Below are 22,986 nucleotides of genomic sequence, written 5' to 3'. Positions count from 1 at the left end.
CATTCAGAAAAAAATGAAGGAAGACTTCAAAAAGAAAAAATTCCTTTTTGCCCAAATCCTTATTTCTCAAAAGCATATTGTTTCATTAATATCAACATCTCTCTGAAAAGACACTACTGAAAGACACTACATATCAGACAAACACAGAGAAATCAGATTTTAAAAATTTGCATGGAAGTCATTTGAAATGGGGTGAAGAGTTCAAAACGAGGCTTTAAAAAGCCTTAACAAATAATATGCAGAAGGTATACATTATTCTTTCCAGACCCTTAGATGATCCCAAAAACACCATGGTGGGATATGGACTGAAATTAACTTTAGACAAATAAAAGTAAAATAATTTATAATAACTGAGCACCACATTAAGTGCTATATTTCCAATTGGATTCTCATAAATTCAACCAAGAAAAGGAAGCAAACCAGCTAGGAAACAGACAGCTGTCTTCAGATCAGGAACAGCAGTCGCCCTGGGGACACACCTGCTATTTCTGATGTTACTGGAACCAGACAATGCCCAATACCTTTCCACCTACATATTTGGTTGGTTGTACAACTAGAGTTAGCCTCTACTAAAAAACTGTTTAAGGTACTGACCACAGAGAATCTGGCAACGGCTAAAACATTTCTTTATAATTACAATAGCTGTTAACGCAAAATAGTCTGCAGACATATCTCACCATTGAAACCTTATGGTTGTATACAGGAGCATACAGCTTTCCAGGTGACATCAAGGCATGGAAGAAAAGAGATGAGGAGGGGCATAACAGCCCTAGTACCCCTGCCTAAAGAGCCGGAGCACCAGCTACCAACCTATAGACTCCCAAACCAGACTGCTTTTGTTATGAAACTGCTTTAGCTATGAAGTTATCCATCCTGGTGGGGTGTCTTTCTTTTTTTTTTTTTTTAGCTTTGTGCTGAGGACTAATAATACACATAATGGACAAAAAACACCCTTGGTCAAAGCAATAATGACTTCTCTTTTAAATATTAATATGTCCTCCCTTAAGTAGCTTCATATTGTCACCTTTTAAATGTATGGTAGAGAAGTATGACGCTATTTGTGCATTCAGAACACCCACTTTGTCTGCAATAACTGCGTCTGCTATGGGTTGGTTCCAGACAGGAGTGTAATGAAAGGACTGCACAAACATGCCAGAATGAATGGATACAGATGTCCACAGATGGTTGCTAGTGCTCATTATTTTTACTCTCATGGGGTTTCTAGATGTGACCTTACTTTTGAGCCCAAGCACTTCACGCCTTTCTTGCAAAATTCCAGTGCACTACACCCAACTACAACTAATTCTGCAACTGTCATTAAAAAAACATTTCTCACAAACTCATAATTGAGCTGTACAAGCCTTGCAAAGGTGCTGTAGTCGTGGGGCTATTTGGGCAAAATCAGAACATGCTGAAAAGTTACCTTAAGGGAAAAGAGTCTATGTATCTTTATCTCTTCTACAGAATATAGTGCTGTTCAAGCCCTGGGGAAATTCAGTACTGTACAAACAGTCAAAGAAAAGCCAATGATCTGCCCAAATCCTATTTCTGCCCTCGAGGCTAAAGCAGAACAAAGCATTCTAGGGGCCTCTTGGGACACATGGAGTGCTTGTATGTAGCTCTGTCCTCTTCTCACCTTTACCCCATTGCCAAGTTTTACCCCTTGCTGCCTACCAGGCTATTTCAGGCTTAAACCTCTCCCACACTCCACACTGCCTTCCAGGCCTCACGTCATTCGTCCTTGCAAAAATGTTTTTTCAGTTTCTAGACACATATTCAGCTTCTGGAAGTAGGGATTCTTGCAATTGCTGTGTATTATGGAACTTTTTTCAGATTGAAAAGCTCTTTGTATTTGATCAAGTAAATTAGGAAATAGGGCTGAAAGGTGGAAATTCATTTCACTTTCAATTTTCTGGCACACAGAGAATTTTAGATGTAGAAAAAGTTGCTGGAAGAGTTCATGAAAAGCCATCCTGCTCCCCACCAGCCACAAAGTGTTATTTCAGCTGGAAGATTGCTCTATGACAAGAATTCCACCCAAATTCAGACTTCAAACGACATCACAATGAATCACCCCACAGACACTTACACATAGAGATCCATAGGAAATTCTTTCATCATGTGTGTTACAATGAACTCCACCATCAAATCTGACAGAAAAGAAAATGATAAAGTAAGTATCGAGCTAGCTACGGTTAACTTCTAGTAGACAACAATGAGGAAGTCAAACTACTCCACTTGCCTACCTCTACCAGACAATAGTCCTGCTTAGATGAGAGAAATTTCCCCCCCTTTTTTTTTTTGTTTAAAGAGAATTAGACATCCTCTGGAATTAAAAAGAAACAACAAACGCTACTGGCAACTGCGGGCACGTAATGTCATTTGCTTTGAGGCACTGTTTCCCCATATGCTTTCCCCCACTTTCAGTCAAATAAAGAATACAGCATGAATTTTGATGCTTAGAATTGCTCTCATATTTCAAGTCTTGTCACTAATGGAAAAATCCATTGAGAAGAACATTTTTGAAAATCATTCTTAACAGAAACAATGCACAAACGCACAGCCTAGATGTTTATAGAGAAGACATTGTATAAAACACATGCTTTTCCCTAAAATAAATTCTGAAGCAAGTAAACCTAGTTTGATCTCTAAGCTTCCGCTTAAGGCTCATTCAAGGGTGAAGGGGGGGGAGGGAGAATGTCTGTTTAACATCTAAGGGCTCCCAGTGTGAGGATAAGAGGTAAAGAGTACAGAAATACAATTGAAAGAGGCAAGTTACCACGGTTCAGCTAATAAACACTAACTGAATGTGTGTGTGTTCACTGCCTAACACAACTTCAGCATAAAATGCTTAACCCATGCCAGTGGTAAAAAATTGTGAGATGTAACCTCCTAGGGTACTAATAGCCCAGCAATATGACTCAATAGTGACTAAAAACAGTCTAGGGAAAGAGAATATGAAAACTGGCAACTCTCAAAAGGTTCAACACAGCTGTTGTGTCTTGGCTTCAACAATCACCTGTTCGAAAATGGTGGAGTCTAAGACTGCTTCCGTATCATCAGGCTTAAAAGTCACGCAGGAATCCAGGCTCCATCCATTTCTGCACCCATTCATGCTTCTGGCCTCCACAGCAATGAAAGTCAAAATCTAATCATATGCTGTGTGAAAAGCTTTCAACTGAGCCTGCCTATCCACATGCAAACTCAGCCCTAGCTACAGACATTCCTGTTGGGTTTTTGCTCAGGAAAGGCTAAATGCTCACAAAACACCTTCCCCAAGAAACACCTGTCCTTTCTGTAGGTTTGCCCTCATTCTATCCTCTAGAAAGTACTTGTGACCAACTGTTACTACTCTCACTCAAAATTCTGAATTTATTTATCAGCTGCTCTCCCTATTGTTACGTATTCAGGTAAAGGGGCCCAACAGGCCTCTGCAAAACTTACTGTAAACATATATAGAATTTCTTGCTACAGAGAAGAAATTTTGGATTTAATTTATCTGTGAGGCAGCCAGGTATAGAGATGGACAGTGCATTGCTGGAAATATCTTTAGTACGTAACTTTTTTTCCCCTCTTTTCTGAGTCCATCCACCCCTGCCCTTAATCCATAAATCTTGTATTTCTATTGCAGAACAAAAGATGCTTTGGGAACCACAAGCACACACATCTAAAAATACTCACCAAGCACCGCACACACCAGTGGGCGACAGGGCAGGTTCTTGTCTGCTGCTTTCTTCCTATGTCTCATTGGCTACAAACATACAAAGAGGAAAAGAAATCAGTAGAAGCCTGAAGTGACATTCTGTGTATTACTGTATTTTTCATGCAAATCTTACCATCAGCACAGGCTTCCCTTTGTCTTTTTCTCCAACTGCTATCTCACCCACATCAATCCTAAAGACCATGGCTGGAGCAAAATTGTGCCCATTTTTCAGCATGCTGACCACTGGGTTTTGTTTCTCTAGCTGTGTAACTGGAGGGCATTATTATATCATGGGGGAGGAGGGAGAAAACAAGAAAAACCAACCAAACAAACAAATCACAGCAATTCCTCTCTCTTGGTTAACACACTAATTTGCTCCTGACCCAGAAATCTGATCTGCATTCTTAACAGCATGTGCAGTATGCAATGGCTTTGGTCTTTATTGTAACAGATCAGAAAGGCTAATTGAATGGCAAGTTGGTTGTTAAGCAGGATGACTAGCATCCTTGCAGTATGCTCACTATAAAGATGTTTCTGTCCCAGACTAGTGACACTTCCAAGTGCTGCTTCACTGTCAGAGGACGTGGGACTTGCCAGTACCACAAAGATAGAATGCATCACGTTAGGAAAACCATCCAAGTTACTTGTAACTACAGAGATTCATGAGCCAGGTAGGGACACTTCCTTCACAGATACCTACAGGAAAAAGCTCTGGAAAAAATACTTTCCTCCTTGAAGGTGAGTCACCTCACCCAGGATGAAGCATAAGCCAAATTAAAACACCCAGTGTAACTCCAGCTGGCTATTAGTATACCACGAGGGCTAATGCTTGCCAAAGATTAAGGCAGAACATTCTCTCTGCCACTGATTTCCTCACAGCTCCTCCCAGCTACACAGCCCTCCGAATCCACCGACAGGACAACTAGCAATTTGTTCTTTGAAAGAATGAGACATTCTGAGAGCAATATCAAAATCATTCCCCAGCTACTTCATTTCTTAAAGTATTTCCACATGCCTTAGAAATCTAGGCATGTGTGTCTGTGACACAGTTTTCAACACACAGGGACTCAAATCCTCTGTGTTCTCATCCCAAAGAGAAAATGGACTATCTTGAGGAAAAGACTCACCATTCTATGTAGGTTTACTCGAAAATTCATGTTGTCATCATGGAGAAAAGCATTAGCATACTGATCCTATCGAAAAGAGCAAGAAAAGAGAGGAGATATGAGTAGCCAACCAAGTGCCCAACACCTTCCACTTGCCTCTCAAATCACATGCATTTCAATGTAAAACTTGTCACCTCCTCTTGTCTCCACCCATGTCTCCAGTCACACAAAACTAACCCCTTCCTGATCCCAATTCTGCTTTGGTTAAGTCTGCATTACTTCAAGTTTTTTTAGCAATTTACTTTCTATTCTGTTCCTTTGCTAATCCAAACTCTAGACTGCACACATCACAGTGTCAAGATTTTAACAGGTGCTCTACAACACAAGGTAGCTCCCCAGCACGCAAGATCCTGTGACTGTGTGGGCAAAGGTTCGTATTGGCCTTCTGATGGACCCATCGTGCCAGAAGTTAGTGCAGTACTAGAAGGCAGGTTCATCAGCTGTACCACCCCCCAGGGAAAGCTCAGTCCAAAGACCAGCTCTAAATCAAAGTGATTCCTCCAGATAATGCACAGCCAAGTTGGATAATAAATGTACCCTCCCTTTAACACCAGAACCAAAACAAGCCCTTGCTATACAGAAACAGATTTTCTCATCTTGTATTACCTATGCATCCACCTGAAGAACTCAAGTGCCAAAAACATTTAATTATAAATATTTGAGATGCAGATGATTAGCTTTCAGATTGCACCCTGAACAAACACTACTTCAGAATCCTTACACTGGTCATCAACATTGCTGCTTTCAACTCTTTGTTAAGAATGAAAGGTCTTTACTTGCAAAAATGCAAAATGCAAATCAACACAAACTCAATCACCCTTCAGGACATCAGTCAAGCCATTAGTACATAATTCCCATGAGACAGGACCACATTCAGCCAGCACTGCTGAGTAGCTCTGTGATACAGCTTTCTCACCCTGCTACCAGATTCGCTACTTGTCTTGCTTGTAGGGACCTACAACCATGCGGCTTGCTTTCAGACTCGTATCCTTCTTAGGCAGAATGGATACAGCATTGTCCGTGTTTACCATGAACAACACAGAGCTGAAAGCCATTAGCACATTACTCATCTAAAAGCCACACCACAAGGTCACTCAACAGCTTAGAGAGAAAAGGCTTAGGTTCACTCTTTTCTCTCTTCATCCCTGGGAGTTGGCTAATGCAAATAAGATGATCCAATTTTCAAATTTGAAGTAAATTTTAACAGCACTGCATCAGGTTTATTAGCAAAAAAGTGCCTGAAGTCCTCACTACTCAGTACCACCACAGATTTTCAGGTCCTGCTCAACAGGAGGCAGGGGATGTGCATGCAGACAGAGCCCTGTAACACACCATCTGCTTTACAGTGTCACACAAGAAACCTACCTCTGCTATGCACGTCAGGATAATCAGACACAGCTTGCCACTGTGTAGCCGGTGCTCATCTGCAAAGAAGAAAATACAAGTCCTGCATGAGCCACACAAGCCTAGCGGTGCTAGAGAATGAGATAGCTGTTGCACCAAGAAAAACACCCAGCGTTAGAGATTCTTCATACTCCTGCTTCCTCAATGACAGCTAATAGTCTAACTACTCTCACTAAGCACTCACCCTCCAGCCTGACCACTAAATCCCACCAATTTTTCCTTCCACAGACCTCCTAAATACTGGGGTTAGTCCCTGTCTTCCTGCCACAGCAGAGATGCACTCTTGCCTCTCTCAGACAAGATGGAAAGAAAAAGATCACCTTTGCTGTAGGTCATGAAACAACCAGCAGAGCTTTGGTAGAGGCACAGTAGAGAGTAACAGAATCACTCACAACATCATGCTCTAAGTCCTGAGTTTTAACCCAAATACTGAGAGATATGACCCAGTTTGCTATGTGCAAACTCACGAAAAAAGGAAGCCTGGAAAGACTTAGCATTTTAAGCCAAAGGAGTTCCACCCTGATCATGTTCCGCAACTTGTTATTCATCTTACAACTTCAAGCAGCTTTTGCCCTGAATGACAACTGGAGAGCTGAAAGACTCACAGAGAGGCACTAAGGCAGAAAAATGCAATTTTTATTTGGATTGTTTAAAACTCTTCTCTCTCAATTTTAACCTTGAAATACCAAAAACAAAACCAAATTACATACAGTCATAGAATAACTCAGAATGGAAGAAACCTCTGGTCCAATCCTTGCTCAAAGTAGGGCCAGCTAAGATCAGGTTGTTCAAGACACTGTCCAATGAAGCTCATTTACAAATCTTTGTTCTAAAAGACAAACAACTCGCACTACACACCCCCAAACCCACAAAAAAAAAAAAAAAAAAAAAAAAAACCAAAACAAAAAGCAACCACAACAACATACCTATAACTAAATTCCAAAGAAGCTTAAAACTGCACATTCCCGAGACCTCCAACAGCTACTCTAAAGCGTAAGACTACTAAACATGCCATCCCAGGTGCCTGCCTTAGAGTCAGACCTGGAGGAGAGGGAAATCTGAAACAGTCAGACCACTTTCCTATAAATTCCAAGACAGCATCAGTCAAACTCCTTGCATCTTTGCAGGTCACTTTTACAAACATTTTGCTAGTTAGTGTGTATATGGTAATCTACAAACATAGATAGAATGGGCTTAGCGAGCTGTTCTGTACAGTATGATGTCTCTTGTTTTCTTTTCTATGCTGCTGAGGGACAGATATCTACTAATAAGATGTGCCCTGAAGTGTGCTGATTTCACCTTGCTGCACTAAGTAAGATGAAGAGCAATTCTGTAACAGGAGAGTTAAAAGTCTCTCCTATGTGTTCTTACCTCAGCTAAAATGTTTCAGTGAAAAGTTTTCTACTCCAGCAAAGCAGGAGAAATGGCCTCGAAGAACTCTGATACACTGGAGCCTTGTTATTTTCCTACTGTAAGGCCTCCCTGTATATTTTTGTAGGTGCTGCTACCACTTCTCTGTCTGGGGATCGTGCTGTAAAGGCTCCTGTTTCACACCAAGTACTCTGCCTTCAGCCAGCGCGTTGTGAACATCCTGCCATTTTCAGCAGTTACAGGGCAGCTATGCAGGCAGTTACTAGCACTGACACTTCGTACTTTCACAGCATCCTCCATTAAAGGAACAAAGCAGTCCACTTCCTATGGAGAGGTATAGCAGCATGAACCCTATTTTACAAATGGGAAAAAATTATGCAGAGTTTTTGTTTCTCCCAAGGCAGCTGCCTCTGACTGGCACAAGGCAGAAAACTAGAGGAGGATCTAGCAAACGCCATCTATTACACCATGTTCTCTGGGACAGGACCAAACAATGGTCTGGTCCTGGATGCGGAACAAACCAGTCTCCCCATGTGTCTCAAGACACATGGAGTAAATTAGAGTTATTGATTCTTGTTCTCTTGTTGCTATATTGGTGTCACATGCCTGGTCTTACACAAGAAGAAAAAAGTTAGGCAGCACCCCACCTACCATCAAAACAAGGACAGGAATATGCCCACTAGAATGAATAAACAGCGGTTCGGATGGCACACTTTTTTTTAGACGATCAGTCAGTGGAGCTCATTGCCACGTACTACCACGGCGGCAAGGAGATTCAGTCTATCAGCCGCACAAATTTCAAATCTTACACAAGGCAGAACCAAAGCAAAGAAAGATACATGAACTCCCGTCTCATACCAGAATAAACTCATCTCTTGCTGGCTTATTTAGTAAGGAATCCCCTCTATCAGATTTCACTCCATCTGAAACTAATCCAGTCTGGCAGTTCCTGAGGCCCTATGCAGGCTTTCCGTATTACAGTGACTAGTAAGTGCAGAGTTTAAATTGAGAAACATAAAATTGTTCCATCAGAGACTTGTATCAGCAAGAGCGACCCTGAGAAAAGCAAATGAGAATGATTAGAGTGCTGGTAAGCCCTCTTCACGTGTGCAATCTATAAGAAATGACTGAGCACAGATTGACGTGGTTTACCTTAAAGACAAAAGCAAGAGGAAACATGAAAGCAGACTTAAAACACATTAGGACTGACACAAAGAAGAAAGAAATAATCCATTCTCAATAGCTATCTTCGAGAAGACAACTACTAATTAATTTAAATCACAGCAAAGAATTTAGGAAGCACATGAAGCTTTCTCACAATAAAGGCAGTTAAACATTAGAACAGATAGTCTAAAAATGGTGTAGTCCAACCAGTTAGCAACATCTCTGAGAAAAGATATATGTAGTCCTGATTCTGCCTTGGTTTTGAGGGGTGCACTAGATATTTTCACCAAGCCACTTTTGGTACCCATTTCAATTAGTCACTTTTTCCCCAATTAGCGTGCATACTGAACAAGAACAAGACAGCCAGGTACAACTTTACTGGAAGCTAGCAGGTACAAGGAAACTCTCCTGCCTGGTCTCTTCTACTGCACCAAGCATTCAAGTTCAATAATCAATGATAGCTCGGCAGCTATCTCCCTATTTTTGTTCAGTTGTTACATCTAACTTAACAGCAAAACTTGGTAATGGACTGAAATACCGTACAAAGATCACTTGTTATGTTGACACTATGGTCCTGCCCATACAACCTCCGAGCAAAGCAGCACCCTTGGGTACTCCGAGCAGGAGATGAAGCAATACTTCAACTTCAGCAAGCTGAAATTAACCCCCGCTAAACTATAAGGAGAAACAAAGAGCACAATATGGAAAAAAATTTTGTCAAGCAGATTACTGCTAGTACAGTGTAAGTCACTGCCATCCTCTGCAAAGCGCTGCCTCTTTAACCAGCAAGTACCAAAGGACAGAGGAAATATTTGCTCCTAATGCTGAGCTCCACCTCTTGTGTCAGCTTCTAAATGTTCTTAAAAATACAGATCGCTGGTACTTGACTTCCCCTCTCCAACAGACAGCTGGGAATCAGATATGCTCACAGCTCCTGCATAGGGACAGGCTTGGTTATTAGGTACTATTATGATTATTACATTCTTTCCATATTTGACTTCTCTCCTGCCAGCACTAGGTGTCTCCTAGTCTCATAACTCCTATCTTGCAATAAGAAATAATTTTATTTTCTCAAAAGGTGGAATTTTCAGTCCTCTAAAAAGACTCCAGTTAACTTCTATTTCTGGAGTCACTAGACATGTTCTTATGCCTTCCTGACTTCAAGTAGCACTGCTTGCTGCATCCACAGCTGCATCAACAGAATTTATTTACCTTTTGTGTCCTGCATCACAATCGAGCTGTACTTCAAGAAGGTTATCAGCAGGTTGCTAGTCTGCACATCAGCATCCAGAGGAAGCTCTGCAGAGCTTATAACTGGAACAAAGCAGATAAGACACGTTTACCCTTCACAAATACAGCAGATAACTATACAGAGAACCAAGTCACAGATTTGGGATAGGATCAGCTTATTTGCAGGGTCACCTGACCTCCTCCTCCTTCATGACCACCCAGCAAAGATTTTGTTTTGAAGACTGGTACCCCTCCCCCAGAGACCATTTCTCTGGCTCTAAGTATAGATTGTGGCACCCGGCAAAAGGATACCCTTCTCTGTCCTGCTTCCCCCTCCCACCCCGGGGAAGATCAGCCTGCTGTTTCAGCATTCATCAACATTCCCAGCCTATGGAGCTCAAAATATTCTCACCAATATCCAACTAATTCTTACAACCAACACAGCTAACATTCACACCATTCTCAGTTCGGAAAGAAACATGCCCAGCAAAGACCATTCTCAGTTTCAGCAGTTTTGGAATTTCAGTTCCAAAAGGTCTACATCAATTCTATTCTTCCCTCCCAACAACAGCCTCTCTTGCAGAAGCAACACATAAGACAGTAATGTAACAATTACTGCATGACCAGAATGGTAGAAAAGAGAGGCAGCAAGAGCAGCTTTATGAAAATCAAGAAGCAGAAGCAATCATAGCTTGTGCTAGAGAAATCACAACACAGCAGGGAGCAGAAATGTACTCTCCATACCTGCAGCAGAACAGCAGTTCACTGGCATTTCTCTAGGATACACTCCTCCTTACCACCAGCTGTACTTGCGACACCCTAACACCGGACATCATCTGCCTCAGACTTTACAAGCAGCTATCTCAATTACTCAGCTAATTGCAGTATGTGCCTCCTGCTCACTCCCCATGTACCATCTCAAGCACTGAGCTTGTGAGCTGTCAAACCTCTGTCGTGTGACTGAGCCATGTTTTTATTCAGCCTCCCCATTCAGAACGGCTTTATGAGAAACATCGAAGGGGGGGAAGATAAGTGGGAAAAATGCAGCATGCATTTACCTGCAGATCCTGCCAGAGAAGTCTGATATCATTTAAGATAAATTAGATCAGAAAAAAAAAACAACCACAAAACTGATGGAGCTAGTCTAGGAGACTTCAATAAAGCACATAGTACAGTTCTGTACAAATACAGACATTTAAAGTATATCAAAGATCTGGGAATTGGAGAAATTATTAGTCTGGGAAGAAGTTACTAATTGAATTCCTTAGGTGTCAGTTTAGAGAATAGTTTTCTTTTTTGTAAGTGACGAGGGCACAAGAAACAGTTGTTTGCTAATGAATCTGCTAATGGCAGAAAGTTGGGATATGTAAACACAGAGGAGTATCAGACTACACACAAAAGGATAAAAACAAGGACCAGATAATAAATACAAGATGAAATTTAACAGTGCAAGTCATAAGGTCAGGAATTCAGGGATTTATTTCCATGGCAAGCTGACAACTCATCAGCTGCAAACGAAATGCCGTGATACCATGGTACGCTGTCAGACCAACGAGATGGCAAGCTACCAACACAAAGCACTGAAAAGTAAGCGTGGTCCTACAACACATCCAGAAACACACTTCCAACCGAGCTAAGAACACAGCAATGCCCTGCGCAAGGTGCTCGGGAGACCCTGTCTCAAACACTGTGCATAATTATGCTGACTGGATGTTAAAAGAGGATGAACTCAAACAAATTTGATGAAAGGCTAGCAAGCTGATCAGAGGAACAGAAAGCCCTTCCTATTAGACAGCAAAATACACAGGTAAGTAACTCAACATATGAAAAAGAGTTATCTGTGTTCCAAAGTAAGGTTAACATAATGATAAAGGGGTATACACTGACAAGAAACGCAGGTTGGAAAGTTGAATATTTTTAACCAAGGAACAAGATGCCGAAACTGCCTCCCAATAGGAATTACCGGGAAACAAATTTAACAGAGTTTGATAAATTTAAGAGAGTCTATAATGATGTGCCTGCAAGCACAAACCACTAGATTCAGAAAGTCAAGGCGATTTTTTCCCTTGCTGTACGTGCCTGTCCTGACATGACGGTAACACTACTGTTCTGGCTGCCTAGGAGCTCAGACTCCTACGTTTTCACATCCAGGAGGTCATAGGTGGCTTGAATTACGATTGCCAGAAGGCGCTCTCTCTTCTCAAACTATAAAGATAGCCTAAGACAGGACTCCCTTTGTACTGGAAACAGATCTGCAGACCACTAGTACACACTTCTTAAGAACTATATTATCTCTTTTCCATCTATCCTCAAGAATGCTCAAGGCTTTTCTCGCTCTTGAGGAAAGAAAAAGGTATTTATGATGAGATTGGGCCTTGCAAGAAGTGAGGAATTACATCTGATTTTTGGATGGCTAGCTTTGGGGCTCTGCAGGGAATTGATTTGATCCTGTACACAGCTGCGTTTTGGTTCAGAAAAAAGTCTGCTTTAACAAACAACGCCTTTCGTAGTTGAAGCCTTACATCTCACAACCCTGTAATGAGGCAAGTAAGGCTTATTTACCCCTGGAACTGGGGCAAGCACAGGCACAGAAGGATGAAGGAGATGAATGAACAATAAAACGCAGGATTCCTGAAACTGAGCACTGAGAGGCCCAGAGCACAGCAGAGGTTCTCATGGAGCTCAGGATTATACAATCACCTTGAATACAAAATTGTAGCCCTTGGAAACAACAGGCCAAATAGATCAATGTAACCTTGCTGTTCGAATCACATCAAAGAAATGATAATGGGGCTTTTAGCTTCTAAATGCTGCACATCCCCAAGGGTGAGCTGTTTTAGTCCATTCAGTCTTGAAGCTCTGGGGCTCCTGACATGTTGCTAACATGCCCAGTCTGTTGGCAAAGTCTATGCAATGCGACTGGAAGCTTTTTCACCCTCAATATTATGAATAGCTCAAAGATTTAGCCAAAAGTCTGAAAAATGTATTTATATCCCCAGCGGGTCCTTCTGGAGCTGTTACAATGAACGCAGTGAATGAATATTTAACAACAGTAAGCAAACTGACATTTAGATAACTATGGTGACAGGCACACTTGATTTACATATTATGGATCAACAGTCTCTAGCAAAAGTCTCATTTAAAAAAAAAAAAAAAAAAGGAAATCGCACACACTGAAGAACACATCACTGCTTATCCCAGTTCACGTTCAGACCTTGATGTTTTTAACACATATTTTGAAACTTTAAAATGTCTTAATTCACACTACAGGCTAACAGCCAGATAAATTTCAAACCAGAATATGAACCCATTTTTAATCCCAGTTAGCTTAAAAAAAAGCACCTGAAGCCCATAGATGGATTTCTACATGTTGCTGTAACTTGAAAATAGCTCAACTACAATTTTTTTTAAATGCAGGAAAAAGAAGAAAGCAATCTTTTCATTCCAAAGCCAAAAAAGCCTCTTGCTAACTTTCAGCCGTAGGCAAATTTTACAGCTGAGTTGCAAGACTTTAGAAAATGAAGAAAATTCTGCCATACCTTTAAAATAACAGCAATCCTAAAGCAACACCAAACTAAACCAAGCCAAGGTCCTCAAAAATAAAAAAAATTATCACTAAGAGTAGGGATGAGCAAGGTGACAGCAAGCAGAAACAAAGAATGCTTCCCAATGTAACTGCTGCACATTAAGATTAGCTCCTCTCCTTAAACTTAGCAAACTCACAAGCGGAAAGAAGCCTCGAGCTTCACAAGATCACTGCCTCTGCTGAAAGCAGGATGGAGTTTTTGTTTTGCTTTTGGTTTTTGGTAAATTAAAAAAAGAGTGTGAGGAAGCTGTAGATGTAGGTAAGCATAAATTCTGTCAGTTGTATAATATGGTGTGTGGGCAGATACATTTGCAACAAACATGCTGAACAGAAGCCCACAAAATGCCCGTCCCTCTACGTTTTACGTTATATGCACAGGGAGACTTGAAACATAAGGAGCTTTTTAACTGAAGCTTTTGATATCCATGGTAACCAGACAGAATTCATCCACAAGGAGGATCATCCTTAACTAGGATATTAAGTGACCTGAATAGCTGATATAACTGAGTAACCCAGGCTGCTTTTCTCCAGAAATATTTCCAAACTGTGCTTTATTCAAACTGACTCTGTTCCTTCATTAAACACTTTCTTCAGATCTAGAGGATGCCATTAAAGTACTTGACAACAGCTATTTGATTTCTTATCTTAAACCAGGCTATATCTATCCACACCTTGAAAGAAAAGTGGTTTATTTTAGATTTTTTTCAAAGCGTATTTACGTGGACAAACATCATCTCATGTAGAAGAAAGATCTTAGTGCAAGCAGTCATTTACAAAGCCTATCAGAGAAAAGGCAACAAGAGGGAGGAATACCTCCACATCCAGGTTGGATTCAAATTGCAATTAATTCAAAGCTGGGGACAAGCGCACTAATGACAAGCAGGAATCCACTGCGATTCTCTGTAAATGTGTTACAATGACAAATAATCCCAGGCAAAGAACCTGACACTAGAAATACTCATAAGTAAAAGCCAACACAGAAAAACTAATGGACTGGGTGTATCTTCTTGCAGGTACTGGGACGGTATTGTTTTCACAAGGAACATCAGCGTAATTTCATTGAGCAGCATACAAGGCAAAACAGAAATAAATGTGAGTCAAAGAATCTTGCTCATGTTTAGTAAGGCAAGTCACTCCAGCAAGAGACCACCAGGGTACATCTGCTCCAATAGACCTCATTAGTTGCCATCTTGAGAAAATGCTTTGCTAGTTACAGTTTTTAACTGGTTTTCCCCAGGAGATCATTACATTTCTTACCATCTGAAGAAGGTGGGGTGGTTCCTAGTGGAGTGACAGGTGTTGTCGGAATCGGGCTTGTTGGTGTCGTCATCAGCCCCATTTCAGGATGGCTCTAACAGCAAAATACAAATGCCCAGACATACACAGGTCAATAGCTTCCCTAGGCACTAGTCATACAGATCGCTGCTTGCACTGTTCCATGCTCTTGCACAACAGATATGACTAATGCAGTCTCAAGAAACATCAACCTCTCCTCCAAAAAGCAAGGCTATGCTACCTGACCTTGGACATCTAACAATTAAACCGTACATCAATTTCTTTACTCCACAAAACTCGAAAATACATCAGAAAGGGGTGGCTGTCCCCAGCAGACAGATAACATGCCCTTCCCCAGTGTAGAATGGGAACAGGTATGCAGAAGTCTACACTGTTTATAGCTTCTGATTCCCCCCAAAATAACCCAAGGGTGTGCATTTGAAGTCTTCCTCCAAGATCCTTTTGTTTCTCTTTCTAAAAACAAATTCTCCTCACTCCTGCCCTCCACCTGCTCATATTCAAAGATGATGGCAATTTATTACTTCCCTGTCTCACTATAAAGCCCAGGCACTGAAGGAGCAGAGTGCATAACATAAATAATACTGTTATTATCGATCCTCTCATCTTCTATCAGTCAATTACTCTCCCCATTTCATCTTTGCTAATAGTTGCCTGCCTAATTACTGCTTTGACTTTACTATTTGTACGCTTCCAGATCTATCCACACTGGTGAGACTGTAGACAATCTGCCATGCTATTTTAAGTCAGGCTGTCAAGCAAAGTGTCCATTTCATAGGGCAAGTTTTACATAAATGTATCATCCGACTTCATATATCATCACAATTTCAAAATAAAAGAAAGGGATACAGAACTGCTGGTTTTACTTTAGTTCTGTACAATTTTTCACAAGTGGATATCCTCCACATTGCCTTTGAATATCTAATTTTCTGAGCACTATAAATGCATGTATTTTATGTGAAGCACAGACACACATACCACAATTCAAGGACAATTTAAAATAATTTCAGGTACTGATTTAAACCTTTAAATACAATTTTCCATTGGAATTCTTATAGAAAACAGGTTTGCTTCCGTAGATTTTGCTATGGTGTTTACCTTCCTTTTCCCCAAACACTAACTGCCAGTTGAGAGATCATAGTGCCACCTAGCAGCATAAACTGAGGACCAACAAGCTGGTAAGTATACCAAAACCTTAACACTTCAGGCACCAACACAACTGTATCCATGCTCTTCCTATGTGCCTAAACACCAGCAGTCTCTGGCAACGGGTACCACCTTAGACAAGGGCATTCATCAGCTTTGGCAAGTTTTTTTTCAAAAGACAGCACGACCTACCTTGCCCTCTCTTAAACGAAAGATTATAGACAATCCACCCATGAACACAAGACCTCCACTTCGGTTAAACCCACTGATCAGTGGCCGCTTCAGCTATCACTTTCACAAAGAACTACTTTATCCTTTTATTTTTAATTTAAGAGCTTTTACTCCAGCTGCTCTTTTCCTGCCCTACTCTTCTCCCTGCCAAAAGCCTCTTTTCCCTTGGGGATATCTTGACCACAGAAAGGCCTGAGCTGGTATTACACAGAACTGAAAGAACAGGATTCTCTCACAAGTGGCAGGAATGAATAGCTTGGGAAAAGAATGGCAAGGAACCTCAGCAAATGAACCACCCGTGGAACAGAAGCTTTCTTCAGAGGCAGTAGATCTGCCTATCAGACCTCTTCCATCACCACTACTGCCAGGAGTCCCCAGAGGTCTCCTCCTTCACGTCAAGTGTCTAGCCTGTGATGCATGGCTGCACTCTGAGGACCTGAAATAACTGGGGAAAGGTGTTAACTGTTTTTTGATGTCATTTTTCTCACAGATTACCAGTATTACTTACAAGCCAAAACTAAAAGCCTAAAACTGAAGGTTTTCCTAAACCCATCAGGCTATCCTTCCAGGCAGCCAAATCACCATAAACAAATCAGACAGACTTGTCACTTGTGTCCCAGCAACGACTGCCTTCATAAACTCACACTGTATTTAGAAAAGCATCCAGAGGTTTGTGCTCAGAGGTATGGAGCAGCCCACTGCTTCTCAGAAGGCTGCCATAGCTCTTTTTATTAACCATAAACAGTACAAGGAGGAGTGCTATGTTCTGACAACAATCTGCCAAGCAAAAGGAGTTGGGCTCTCCAAGGATGTTTGGACACAAGATAGTATTTGAAACAACAGTCCTCACATATCATATAGTCCCTAAGTGAAGGATAGTCAAACAGACAACAACATGCAGTCTGTGCACACCCAGACAGGACAATTCATCCAGCTTGGGACCCAGATCATCCTCTTTCCCTCAACCCTAACTTATCAAGGGCATGAATTGCTCTGATAGCTGCAGCAATCTTACCCCCACCGATCCACTCACTCCATCCTCCCCCTAAAGGCAATACCAGTAGCGCACAGAAGGCATTCAACGCAGCCCTTCCCATTCAGTGGGAAAAATGGCTCACTGACATGAACTGTGCCCTCCACACTTTACTCATCTTCTGCCAAGGCAGGAAGAGTTTCCTAAAAGTATAGTAAACCCAGCAGGCCCTGGCCTGCTTCCGATCTTTCATGCCCACCTACGTCTATGACAAGTATACAGGGGGAAAAGAGAAAACCTGTTTTTTCACTGGTTCTGTTCTTGACTTTCTAATTTCAAAGACATCCACTACAAAGAAACGGGCAACCATCGCAACGAAACTCACTTGTGCCAGAACTGTTATGAAATTCCGGTTTAAGTGAACAGCTTCATAGAGGGCCAGAAGGATTGCTTCATTCGTTCTGTGGAAAGGATACAGACAAAAGCACAGTTAGTTAAGGGCTAACACCAGATGAGAATCCCAAGAGCAGTTTTTCAGAAGCAAGGCCCACCTGAAAGAAGACTTTTTTTTCAGCTATATAAAACTCTGCCTCTGCAATCCAGATGTTCTTCTGATTATTAGCAGTACTCAGCAACCCATAAAAATAGCTATTTTTAGAACTTAACTACAGTCTTTGTTCCCTTCCTGCTGAAGGTCTCCCTCACTGTGCAAACAGTGTTTTCCATTTAAAGTCCTTTCTTTTAAGGGCAGAGGCTCCTACAGACACCACAAACCCTCATATTTATCACTCACACCCTTGATTTAGAAAACATTTTGTTGGTGATAAGAGTGTACGAACCATCACTTTCCATCTGCCACCTCCAACATGCCTATCATATGCTAAAAATGCCTCATAAAAACCTTGGTGGGGGTATACACCTCACTACAATCAATTCAGCTGCGTCTTCTCCTGCTGCACCCTTGTCACTTCATGAGAATCCATTGTTTGCATCGGTGTGGTACCATTTTAGTTGCAAGAGAACTTGTCCCTCTAGTCTGCTTTGCTACATTAGAACAGCTCCATGATGGAGCGAATCATGTTGACCAGTGTGGCGAGTTGCCATTCATTGTGTAACTAACATCTGTGCACTTACTGGACTGAGATCTTCTCATCAGCATCTGCTATGAACATGCTGCCCACCTATGGAAAGAAAGAGTATTGCATAGGAGGAATTTGTGAAAGCTATTCGACAGCAAGAAAGAAGACATGGATTTAAATCAAAAGTGCCCTGGGAGAGGTGTTCTCATCCAAGGCACATATGCATCTTTTTTTCTAATACTAGTAAAACACAAACAGGAAACAGGATGACCATCTACAAATGCATTTTGCACTGCTGTCAATGACCAATGCTTCACCTGTCAAATCACAAAAGAGGATAAAAAGCACTGTGTCTTGAATCCCAACCTGGATAAGTCTGCCACTCTGTAAGTGGACAACAGATATCATTTCCTATCTGCATGCCCCAAAGTGCATACAGTTTTACCCATGTCGCTCCTGACTGACAGCTGTCAACACTGAACTATCCCTACTTATAGGAAATTTTCCTGTCTGTCCTGGTTTCGGCTGGGATAGACAGATCTCAGACTAAGGCAAAGCCAAACTGAACAAGCAAGGGGAACAGGATACTCTTTACAGGGAAGAAGTTCACAATTGCCTTTGGAGGGTACCACTCCAAAAACGCAGACACTGCCCATTGCAGAATGCAAGCTGCTTCATAGCTACAGTGCATCCAGGCTTGAGGAACAAGATAGTCAGGAAACGGATCTCTAAAGCTAGTGACAGACTAGACTGCCACAAAATTATTCGTCTTCTCTGTTTTAGGTTACATCAGCAGAGCAGCAACTTGTTTTTAAAAACACGTAGCCATTTAAAAGTTTCCAACAAATAACTGTGTTTTTTAAAATAAAGTCAACTAGAATGAAGAAGATTAAGGAAAACAATTTCAATTATCAATGCCAGAATAGAGATCTCATCCTTTGAAACAGCTTTCCCAGCCAGACAACACCACACTCCTTAGAATACAGCCATTTCAGTTGTATTTGGTTTGAATTGGATCAATGCATCTCCTCCTCCAGAACCCACAGCCCAAACTCACAGTTTTTGGAAACACACTCCTGCTGAACTTCCATGGAGGCACCTATTTTAAGAATAGAAAAACACTGCTTCCTTGCTTACCATATTAGTTAGGGCTGAGAAGAAACCACTCTGATGCTCCTCTTCCTTATCTTTGTATTGTCTGAACAAAAAGGAGTAAGGATGAATCTTCACGGTTAGAAATGGAACTAGGGTTGTTTTATCTAAATCCCTATGAGACAGTCTTACCTGATAAGGATACAGGATGGAAAAAACTTCAACATTCACAAGCCCTTTTCAAGAACTCATAAAAAGAGATGCAAGGGTTATTAAAGTATTTGTAAATTGTGTAGCGTTGGAGTTGCTGAAAGATGTGAGACTGAACAATGCCTGTGCTGTTATAGAGTATACATCCAGTCTCGGCTAAAGCTGAAGGAAAGGGACAAAGTGACTCAGGAAATTTTGTCCTGCACTGTTACACTGTTACCGTTACAGAACGGTAATGAACCATATGAACACATTCAGTCAGTAACCACAGAACAGTTTCATTTCAATCATCATCCGCTACAGACTAAACGAGAGTTGATCACCCTATGGCAGAAACCACCAGGACCATTACGGTTCATGACCTGATCCTGCCTGATCCTACGTTCCTGGAGTAAGTGAAGGGACTGGAACTGGAGTAAGTGAAGTCAACAAATGCGTTGGGTACCTCAGATTTAAGCCAAGTTGCTTCATTTGGCATTCAAATAGACTAGCAAAGCTCACATGGCCATTTATTGTGTCTTTCATACAGGAATTTGATCACACACAATGCAACATGCAAAGAAAACAATTCTAATTTTGGGGGGAAGGAGGAAAGACAGAGCTAAGCAAAACAGGCCACAATCTGAGACGGCTTTTGTCAGAATGAAGGAAGTTGGGTGGATGAGGTTTTTTCTGCTTTACTCAAATAATTTACTCTGTTAAATACATTTACATGATCTGCTGATCCTGCATATCTATAATAGCAGACCTTCAAAGGTATTAAAACATTTTTCTGGATACTTTGAGAATCCTATTGCACACAAAAAAGTCTCGCGTTGCTTGGGTGAAACTGCTGCAACTTTCCAAATTTTTCTGAAGCACCTTCCTCTTAGGAAAACTCACACATTTTGTGCTGTTGCTTATGAAGCAGAAGCTGGGAACATGCTACCCTACTGCTGGCTTTCTGGCTCCTTCTTCAGAAGCAGTTAATGCTTTCACCATTTGCAAGAGCATACATCCACTAATCAGCTCTCATCTGACATGTGGATAGTCCTGGATAAATTTGTTTGCTTTAGACTGAGTTTCACTTAAATCAATTTTCTAACAGAGAAATACTCAGCAAATCATTTATCTTTTCACTCGGGACTAAGATTTTACACGAGGTTCATACCGAGGTAAAATCCATGATAGTAAAAACATACAATAGATATCTTCCCATACAGCAGGATCTTTCCTGAAGCACATCAGCACAGCTAGTACAGATGCATTTACAATTGCAATGACAGCAACAACTCAGCCGAAGTACCTCATAGCACAAGACTATTTCCTGCCTCTCCAGGTGCATCAGGGCTGCTAGGTGATGAATAAGTACTTAAACACAAAATAAAAAAAAAAGTCCATGAAAATGTACAGCAACTATCATGCACTGGAAAACAAGAGACAATTAGGTTTTACCTGTTATATTCTGATAAAGCCTGGGCAATTACAAGTCCCATTCCCTGAAAAAAAGCGTTTAAAAAAATCTTTATATTACAAATCTCAGTGCAGGAAATCACACACTGAACACATACAGCTATTCTGCCCTGCCACCAAGATAACCTAGCATGCTAGGATGAATTTCCACTGAAGCTGTTTCAACTATTAAGATATGCTATGATACAACAAAAATGTCATCCAAAAATCAAGACACCAAAATTTAAAGTTGGATAGCTAATTACTAGGTTCAACAGAGAACTTTTACTCCAGACAGAGCTTACTCATTCAAGAAGTCTCAATAAAGCAGCAAGAACTTCAGAAGGAAGCTAGTGTCAGAGGAAAGACACCCAGAAGTTCAAAACAAAGGCCATAAACACTAGCAACGTTTTCACTTCTTGCAAACAGTCTCCACCATTCCATAGCTACCGATTATCCTTTCTGTCAAGGTATTTTAATTAACTCAGAATAGCCGTTCTCATCCTTCAGTTAGCATGGAGTTTGCTTTTTTAACTTCATGTCTGAAGAACAGGTTCTAAGTCCAGACCTCACATGACTGCTAGTGTGCTGCCACTTTCCATCCAGGCCTGGACACAAAACGTAGGCCGTGGCTACAACCCAAAATATGTTGCAGGGCTCTTGACTGAAGTACAAGCTTCCACTGTGCTACAAGAACTGACTTGTAGACTGGTAAAATCAGATGACACAGAACTGGAAACGAGATCTTCTTTGGCATAAGCTATCTTGTGCCTCTTTGGCACGTGACAGTAAACTGTGTACAGATAGTTCATAAATGTACAATAGGTCAACTTTAGCATGTTCCTTGCTACCCACCTTTTTAACCACCTCCACCATTTAACTGGTGATCAAACTGATCAAATCCTGAGCTGCCTAACCTACCGCAAGAGTGCAGTTAGGGCAGAAACCCACTATACTGAAGTTCTTTACAGCAGCACTGTTCCTAGACCTTCTTTCTACCAGACACCACGACTGCATTCGTTACACTAACACCACACATGAAAAAGCATCAGCAGCAGCATAGAGAAATCAAGCCAAATACTCACATTGAGTGTGGCCTCATCATCTACGATGGAGAGCTTCACAATGTAGGGATTTACTGACTGCTCAGAGTAGCAGGAGAAGGAAGAAAGAAAATTGGTTTTAAGTTCGGTCTTCTGGAAAAAAAACATTACCTTTCCAAGTTTACCCACCCACCTGGGAAGCATCTCTCTCCCCTCCCACACAGCAGAATACACACAAAGAAACAGGAGTCCCAGCACATGCTCAGGCCGCTGCGCCTGGGGCACCTCTTTACTGGCTCAGCCAGGCAGTCTCCCAATTTTATTGAGAAGAGAGGGAGTTTCTACTCCTCTGCTAGCTCATCTGTCAGTCTTGAAATTGGAGCAGCTGTCCTGCAAGCCTGTTATCTGTGACACACACGCAGTTATGCAGCAGGAACAAGCAGTGAAGCTGGGACTGAACATTAGCGTTCTGATATCTCCCTTCCACAACACCTTGCAGAGATTGCTTAAAGGAAGGAGGACCCAGAAAGGCATGACAATGTTACAGGCTCATCTGCTGCTGGGTTAGAGCTCCACATTTTAACAGTTTACCCTGCTGAGCGCTAGAAGTCTCTGGAGAATATAAAATCCTTGAACTTAGCTGAACAAAGCACGCAGGCTCCATCTAGAAAGACAATTCCTAATCATTTAGGAAGCATTTTAAATTAGCAATGTACCTTTGTTTTTCCTGGTTTATGTGTGTCAGTGCAACACTAACAGTTGATTTGGAACCAGGACAGAGAAGAAAAAGCTCTATCTGTGTAGTAATTCCAAAGTGGATGGAAAGAATAAAACACAAAGCATGCATCAGATGCAGCCCTACAA

General features: G+C 41.4%; 1 protein-coding gene across 3 annotated transcripts in view; it reads right to left on the bottom strand.

The window, feature by feature from the left end:
* ARMH3 (armadillo like helical domain containing 3) overlaps positions 1-22,986 on the bottom strand; it is a 129,566-nt gene that overhangs the window by 88,242 nt on the left and 18,338 nt on the right. For all 3 annotated transcript variants that reach the window (XM_075423581.1, XM_075423580.1, XM_075423582.1), the window contains exons 9-19: positions 22,165-22,221; positions 21,083-21,126; positions 19,484-19,544; positions 18,402-18,448; positions 17,653-17,728; positions 14,882-14,975; positions 10,021-10,122; positions 6,235-6,293; positions 4,831-4,896; positions 3,682-3,751; positions 2,090-2,150 (exon numbers count right to left, since the gene is read on the bottom strand). In XM_075423581.1, coding sequence (XP_075279696.1) covers positions 2,090-2,150; positions 3,682-3,751; positions 4,831-4,896; positions 6,235-6,293; positions 10,021-10,122; positions 14,882-14,975; positions 17,653-17,728; positions 18,402-18,448; positions 19,484-19,544; positions 21,083-21,126; positions 22,165-22,221 — 737 coding nt within the window. The remainder of the gene's footprint in view (positions 1-2,089; positions 2,151-3,681; positions 3,752-4,830; positions 4,897-6,234; positions 6,294-10,020; positions 10,123-14,881; positions 14,976-17,652; positions 17,729-18,401; positions 18,449-19,483; positions 19,545-21,082; positions 21,127-22,164; positions 22,222-22,986) is intronic.

Source organism: Opisthocomus hoazin, chromosome 6 (genome assembly GCF_030867145.1).
Source record: "Opisthocomus hoazin isolate bOpiHoa1 chromosome 6, bOpiHoa1.hap1, whole genome shotgun sequence".
In the NCBI taxonomy this organism is placed as follows: domain Eukaryota; kingdom Metazoa; phylum Chordata; class Aves; order Opisthocomiformes; family Opisthocomidae; genus Opisthocomus; species Opisthocomus hoazin.
Note: the sequence above shows the minus strand (reverse complement) of the source record. Positions and strands in the feature narration are given on the sequence as shown.